A 7,937-nucleotide genomic window follows, 5' to 3' on the forward strand; every position below is an offset into this window, starting at 1 on the left:
ATCCCTACCCCAAACTGGCCTAGATGCTTAAATGGGACACCTCTGTCTATATACACAGCCCCACTCCAGGGTCTGCTAGGCCATTCATCTTCTGCCAATCAGACGACAGCTCCAGGTGCCACCTCACAATAGCCTAGGCCTAGAACAGTGAGGACTCACAATGGAGCTGGCAACCGCTTCTGGTTGCCTAAGTCTCCAAGCCACAACATCATAGCAGATGAGTAGTTGATGGCTGACAGTCCCACAGGAGAGCAGAAACTTGTGTGGCTGGGAGACAATATTGTAGATAGAAGCTAGAATCAGAGGAGATGAAAGGAGAACAGTTGGGAACAGACATGGCCGGAGGAGGAGGGGGAGATCATATAAGTCACCTAATCAATCTGATGGATAGAGCAGTAGCTGAAGCCAAAGAAAGGAGAGAGAGAGTGCTGGAGTCCATGAGGAGGACAGAGGAGAGAAGAGGCTCAGCACAGGGCCTGGGTGGTGGGGGTCCACCCTCCTGCACACCCTCCATCTCCCACTCACAAGTCCCTTCGGTGACCAGCCTTCCTTCATTGATGGACTCAGAATGGCAGACTTTCAATGCATCTGATATGTAGGTTCCTTTTTTCCCTTCCTCTGTGAGTCAAAGTCAGGGGAATGTTCATTTCTCTGGGATTCAGTGGGCCACAGGAATTAGAGTGATGGGCTCTGGAGTCCCCCACAGGCCTCTGAACACTGGGACACCTTTGTGCCTCTCCTTGCCTCAGTGCTCTTGGGCATTTGAGAGATTAAGCATAAGGATTCATTTCAGTTTCAGCACAAGGTCTGGTATAAGCAAATCTTAAGAAATGCTGCTATGGGAAGGATATTAAGAAACTTTCAAGCAACAAAAATAAGAGCCCGGCCTGGGTGGTGGTGCACCTGGCTAAGTGCACATACCACAGTGTTCATAGACCCAGGTTTGAGTCCCCAGTCCCCACCTACAAGGGGGAAGCTTCACAAGCTGTAGTTTACAGCTGCAGATCTCCCTCTCTTTCTCTCTCTCTCTCTCTCCCCCTTCCTATTAAATTGCTGGATGTCTCTATCCAATAAATAAATAGATAAATAAATAAATATAATAAAATGTTTAACAAAGGAAAAACAAGAATGCAAAAATATGAGTCTATTAACTAATTAGCTTTAGGTAAGAAAATAGTTTTGCTCTTGCCCAGCCCTATATAAAATGGTTCTCTTTTAGTTTTCAATATTTATTATTAGATAGAGGTAGCAATTGAGAGGGGGAGGAGTGATAGAGAGACACCTGCAGCCCTGCTTCACCATTCATGAAGCTTTCCCCCTGCAGTTGAACCTGCATCCTTGTGTACTATAATGTGTGCATGTAACCAGGTGTGCCACTGCCTGGCCTCCTGTACAATCATTTCCTCTTGCTGTTAAGTCAGAGGAGCAGAAGGCTTTAAAATGATGTTGCTCCAACAATGACAACATCAAGAACAGGGGCTTCTGACAACCCCAGTCTCAGACTCACCATAGCTTTACTTATTTTTTCCATTTTTTTTTAGTCTGGGGGGGGTCTCATTCCAAAGAGACAGACATCAAAGAGACAGACAGAGAGACCTCTCAGCACTGGAACTTTCTCTGTTGTCCAACACCTCCCATGCAATGCCAGGAGTAGAACCTGGGTCCTGTGCATAGCAATGCAACCACCCTGCTTGCTGTGCTCTCTCTCTAGTCCTACTTAGGCTTTTCTCAGAAATCATTCCTGACTCACTTCCAGAAAAGAAAGAACTAATACACAGACTCCTGCCTAACACCTCACATTTGCACTTCAGGAATCTCCTTTTGGCTGTATATGAGCAGTGAGTCCATACTCAACTCTCTGATCTGGTATCTGTCAGAGCACATGGCTTGAAGCCTTTTCCCAATCCCACCACCACCTCTAACTCTCTCTCTCTCTCTCTCTCTCTCTCTCTCTGTCGCCCCCCCCCCTTTTTCCTCCAGGGTTATCACTGGGGCTTTGTGCCATCACTACAAATCCACTGTTCCTGGTGGCATTTTTTTTTCTTTCATGTTTGTATTAGGACAGAAAGAAATTGAGAGAGGAGAAGAAAATAAGAAGGGAGAGAAAAAGATAGATACAGGCAGACCTGCCTCACCCTGTCATGAAGTGTGCCCTCTGCAGGTCAGGAGTGGGATCTTGAACTTGGATCCTGTGTGGGCCCTTGTGCTTGGTACTATGTACACTTAACTGGGCACACCATCACCAGCCCCTTCTATTTGCTTTTCCAGGTTGGCTTGGGTCAGACACACTCAAGACCCTCGGATCACACCAGGTTTCCAGTCCTCACTAGCAAAGAAGATAGAGGTAAGGATATGAGCTCACCGTGAACTTGGAGAGAGCCCATAAGGGGACCCTGCCATGTTTATACCAGATGGACCTGAATGTGGAAAGGGAGAGAGTCTAGTTTACCCCTGAGGATGAAGTTGGAGGATTGGTTAGAGTTAGTACCACCTATCCCTCACAGCCCCTCCCTATATTAAGCCAGTGGTCATGGGAAACTGCTGTGTCACAGAAGGAAGGGTCTTTGATCTCCCAGATAAGGAACTTCTGGGAAGGTAGTATTGAAGGTGATGCCTAAACCTCTGAAGAAATAACACAATAGAACTATGTCCCTGAGACCACATGATGGAGAAAAGTAAGTGATTAAACACAGAGGACAATCTAAAGCTCTTTTTTTGGGGGGGGGGGTGGCAGGTGCTATTGCACACAGATAAGTTCTGGAATCTCTATAAACACATAGGGAAGAATTGGTTTTAAACTATCAGGCTTTAATTTCTGACTGCAGAACTGAAATTATGGTTGAGTTGGCAGTAGAGGAAAGGGTGGCAAGGGTGGAGAGGGCCTGGTGGACTTTGGTGAGAGGGTGAGATGGGAAAACACACTATGGAAGAGGCAACAAACTGTATCTCATCTTGAAAACCACAGGTGTCTCAAAGACTAAATAGCAAAAAAAAAAAAAAAAAATAGCATTGGTTATTCAGAGGTGGGAGACAGTGAGCTGGAAAGGCAAGAAGGCCTGAGTTGCAGGGTCTGTGCCCACGTAGATAAGTCTGTCAACCCAGAGAGGCTGAAGGCAAGGATTCTGACTTGGATGGAGTAGAAGAGATTGGGAGAAGACCAGAAAAGTGGTTTTCAAGTCCATACGGGGCACAGGGTGGCAGGCGGAGCCAGACATCTCTTGGGATCTGTGGGTTCCCCACTGGAAACATTCTCACCCAGACCTGGTGGTGGCCCACCTGGCTGAGCACACACATTACAGGATCAAGGCCCTGCTCCTCACCCGCAGGGATAAAGCATCATGAGTGGTGAAGCAAGTTTGCCAAGTGTCTGTCTCTTTCCCAATCTCCTGTCCCCTCTCAATTTCTCTCTGTCTCTAGCCTATAAATAAATAAAGGCTTTAAAAAAAATCTATGCAAAGTAGAATTTGACTGAGTTTGGAGTATTGCACCAAAGTAAAAAACAAAACAAACAAAAAACTCTGGGTGGAGAGTGAGGCTAGATTTTCAGCTGCACTATAGGGGGTTAGGAGTAGGGTCACAGACCTTTGGTGGTGTTTTTTTTTTTTTTTTAAATGTTTCTTTCCCTCTGACAAGCCTTTAGGTGGCGTCCACTGTGTGCCGATGAAGAGACTGCCAGTCAGAGAGTTGCAGCAGGAGAGCAAATCTTTGCAAAGGCCCAATGCCAAATCCTCCAGTCTCCAGTCTGGCAAGACAGACACCTTCAACCACCAGAAGCAGCTAAGGCAGCAGCGGTTGGATGCTTACTATCAGAAACAGTTGGAGCTGGAAGACACCTTGAGGTGCTACAACATGGTCCCCACCTATATGACCCCCAAAGAGGAGGAGGAACTGAGGCGGAGATCACCACCTCCCCCAAGGAGGCCCAGGAGAGAGGAAGCTGAGCGCTGGGAGTGCCGGATCCCCGACAGAGAGCTGGGCCAGATCCAGAAACACATCCACCGAGTGGAGAGGGCCCGAGGCCTCCGAGATGACAAGTACCGAAGGGTGACACAGGATATTCCTAGAGAGGTGGGGGGCCCCAGAAAGACAGCTGTGAGGGAAAAGAAGGACACAAGCACTTGTGAAAGAGTAACATCCAGAGAGAGAAGCTGCAAACAGCAGGAGGCCTGGGTGTCCCAGCAGATCAAAGGGCACCAGGACAGGATGCTGAGAGGCCGCAGGCTCAGTGGGCAGAGCAGAGCAGAGGAGGAGGCACGCAAGGTCCCCAGTCAGGTCCTTCCTCTCTGCTCACTCATGAGGAGGAGGAGGAGGAAGAGGACTGTCGTGGAGGTGGGGGCCAAAGAGTCCAAGTGGGTCACCACCTTTCCCTTCATCCAGCCTCCCTAGTCCCCTGGCATCGGGGTGAGAGTCCTGAGAGAGGGAAAGAGAAGTCCAAGGCGGAGGAGTCCACCTCCTTGCACCCAGGGATGGTGTACCTGAGCATGGCCCCTGCCCGTAACTCAAGAGAGAGCTAGACTGTGGATTTCTGGCTGTAGTTGGACAATTGTTAAGTTTTTCAAATAAAGTTTAAGTTCCTGCAGATTCCAGATGATTGTGCTTCTTTCATAGGTCCTAGTAGAGTTAAATCATCTGTACACTGATCTGGTTTCATTCATTCTTTCTTTCTGTCCTTTTTTTCCTTCCTCCTGCCCCCTCTTTTTTTTTTGTTTGCCTCCAGAGTTATCACTGGGGCTCAGTGCCTGCACTATAAATCCACTGCTCCCTGCTGCTGTATATATATTTTTATTTCATTTTATTGGATCAAACAGAAATTGAGAAAGGAGGGGAAGGTAAAGAGGGGGAGAGAAAGATAGGCACTTGATGACCTGCTTCACCATTTGTGAAGCAACCTCCTGCAGGTGGGTATTGGTCTGCTTCTAATTCTGCTTCTAAGACCCCTTCTGTTGTATTTCTTAATGCTGTGGTCTATTTACATAATCACTGCTTTACCTGAGACCCGCCCTGCCTAAAGGGCATTGGTTTAATCCCCACTGGTTAGATGCTAGCTTGATACACAGGCTTTTTCCTTCTCCCCACCCCCTATCCTACATATTTCCTCTTCCAATCTGACATTTCTGCCTCAGGAGATATAAAGGACAGGACTTTCTAATGAAGAGTGATTAGATTGATTGCACTGCATCTCCGCTCATCAATAAAGATTGAACTGTGTCCACCTCAGCCATGAGTCCCTGGTCATCTGTCTCCCTCCTACAAAGCTAGCCTGGCATCTGACACCTGAACAGGGACCGGGAGGTGGGAGCCTAGGCTTTAATACTTAATACTTCGTGTGCTTAACAGGGTACACCACCACTTGGCCCTTCTTTTCTCTCTCTCTCTCTCTCTCTTCTTTTTTTTCTTTCCTTCCTCCCTTCTACCTTCTTTTCCTCCCTTCCTTCCTTGCATCTTTCTCTCTCTTTCTTTCATTTGGAAAATTAATGTTTTACAGTTGAGAGCAAATGCAGTGATTTTTACATATGTAACATTTATCAGTTTTCTAACTAACACTCTAACCTTCCACCTAGGTCTTCCTCCACCATCATTCAGCAGGACTTGACCCCCCCCACCCCCGACATACATACCCACACCAACACCACCACTGCCACCTCAGAATCCTTTAGTTGGGTACAGTATACCAAACCCAGTCCAAGTTGGTGATTTCCCTTCTGTTTTTATTTCTCAGCTTCTCTCTGTGAGTGAGATCATCCCCTATTCCTCCTCCTCTTTCTGGCTTCTCTCACTTCGCATAATACCTTCAAAAACAATCTGGTTTCTAATTGTATCCAACTGAGGCCTGTTTGCAGCACTCAACCTCTGTGGGCTTTGGCCTGAAGCAGTATGCCCCCCCACCCTTGGAGACCTCCAAGATCTCTCCATTCTCTACACAGTCTTGGGGATACCTGAGAACTCTTGCAGGGTGAGGAGGGACAAGGGTGTACTGACCACACCGAAGCCACCTGCCTGCCCCTGGACCATGTCGAATATTTTCTTTGTTTGCAATGACTGTAGGCTTTCCTTTCAAATTGGCTTTTAATCATAGTGCTTGTGCTATACACAGACTTCAGTCTTATCTCTTTATCCCTTGCTGGTTTTTATTCTTTGATGTACTGTATTGATCGGGGGCCAACTTGATGCACTTAGAGTTGTGTATGTCTTCATTATGACATCCCCAGCTCAAATGCTTGTCTCTCTTTAGCAGATAGTTTCATTAGCTCTTGAAATATGTACTTCCCCATCATGTAGCAAGAGCTGGTCACTTAGAACTGCAAACATATTATTTTGAGTTCCAATGCAATGCACAACCCATGACAAAAGATTTATGAATCCCATGGTTACACTCTTATGATCAGATAAGCTGGACAAACTTAGGTGTTTGAAAACATCAATTGCACAGTTTTCATCTTTCCTTTGCATGAGTCCCACTGCTCTGTCTACATTCTTTCTTCCCTGTGTGCTGTTACAGAATTAAAACATTACATTGTACTTGCCAACCTTGATGAAACACCTTAATTGAAAACAACTCCTTCAACATAGAATTAACAAAAAAGTGCAAGAACTATATATTCTAAACTTCAACAGACACAACAGAACAGTTCTGCAGTAGAATGGCTCCATTGACTAATTGCAATTCCTATTGAAATAATTTAAAAAAGGATTCTATGGAATTTTCTATGTTAAAGAGCAAGGACCTAAACAAGGATCTGGGTTCAAGTTTTCTGCTCCCCACCTGTAAGGGGGGATGCTTCAGGAGGGGTGAAGCAGTGCTACAGGCGTCACTCTTTCCCTTTCCCTCTCCCTCTCCCTTTTTACCTCCCCTCTCAAGTTCTCTCTATCCTATCCAATAAAGTGAAAAAAATATCCAACGGGAGTAATGGATTTGTAGTGCTGGCACCAAGTCCCAGTAATAAACATGGAGGCAAAATGAGAAAAAAAAATTCTAAAGATAGACATAATAAAACATGAGAATCCAGTGTTCTAAACACACCTATTTTCTGTCAAAATGTCACCTTAGTTTAATTCATCTGTCTTCAGGGCACTTTGCATATTGATACAAAACTATTCAGCTCTAAGTAAAGATGAGGCCCTGTGTTTTGTGATGGCATGTGTGGAACTGGAGGGAATAATATTATGTAAAATAAACCACAAAGAGACTTTTATGCAGAATTGAGGTTATAGAGGTATGTGCGTGGGGGGGGAGGGTAGGGGAGAGAGTAAGAAGTGGCAACAAATGGCTCTGGGTGAGGAAGATTGACAACTTAGTTGTGGGTATGATATGGTAACATACAAGTTCCAAAGAGGTGAAACAGTACACCTAAAATATATACTCCCTAGGGACTGGTAGATCGGGTTTACTACTGTGCATGAGAATATGGGTCCGAGCTCCCACAAGCTACATGCAAGCACCTGCAAGGAGGAACCTTCACACACCTACACTATTGGTTACAATAGTGTTACAATGTCTCTCTTTCTCTATGTGTGTCTCTCTTCCCCTCCATCTCTGTTTGTTCACCCTATATCCAGGATAATGGTGACTGGCAGTGTATTGGTTTACCAGACTGTACTCATTATTTTTTCTTTTGTCCTTTCTTTTGTCACCAGAGTTATTCTTTGGACTCAGTACCTGTACAACAACCAGGAATGGTGATGGATTGATTGAACAGGCATTGAGACCTAGGGAGAAATCTGGTGACAAAGTAAAGAAAGACAAAAACATGAATATAGTCTGGTAAACCAATTCAGCCTTAGTAACAGGGAAAATGAGATATATTGGAATGGGGCCATGGCGGTAGCATTGTTAGAGAAGAGTCCTCACTTCATGAATTTATTTACTTAGATGTTTGATGTGGCTTTATAGATAATACACTTTAAAATTATTATTGTCCCCTGGGTTTTCACAGAGG

At 45.5% G+C, this 7,937-nt stretch overlaps 1 protein-coding gene across 1 annotated transcript; it reads left to right on the forward strand.

The window, feature by feature from the left end:
* The first annotated feature begins 211 nt into the window (after positions 1–211).
* LOC132536906 (uncharacterized) lies at positions 212–4,579 on the forward strand. Its single transcript, XM_060186383.1, has 3 exons — positions 212–595; positions 2,269–2,344; positions 3,634–4,579. Exons 1-3 carry the CDS (start codon positions 309–311, stop codon positions 4,384–4,386), a joined length of 1,116 nt encoding a protein of 371 aa, XP_060042366.1. The 5' UTR covers positions 212–308; the 3' UTR covers positions 4,387–4,579.
* Positions 4,580–7,937: the final 3,358 nt, after the last annotated feature.

The sequence above is a fragment of the Erinaceus europaeus genome, chromosome 2, assembly GCF_950295315.1.
Source record: "Erinaceus europaeus chromosome 2, mEriEur2.1, whole genome shotgun sequence".
Classification (NCBI taxonomy): domain Eukaryota; kingdom Metazoa; phylum Chordata; class Mammalia; order Eulipotyphla; family Erinaceidae; genus Erinaceus; species Erinaceus europaeus.

Coding starts and splice junctions, on each gene's coding strand:
- LOC132536906 (XM_060186383.1), top strand. CDS start 309: ATGAAAGGAGAACAGTTGGGAACAGACATGGCCGGAGGAGGAGGGGGA. Junction 596..2,268: donor ACTTTCAATGCATCTGATAT/GTAGGTTCCTTT, acceptor TTGCTTTTCCAG/GTTGGCTTGGGTCAGACACA. Junction 2,345..3,633: donor CACTAGCAAAGAAGATAGAG/GTAAGGATATGA, acceptor CCCTCTGACAAG/CCTTTAGGTGGCGTCCACTG.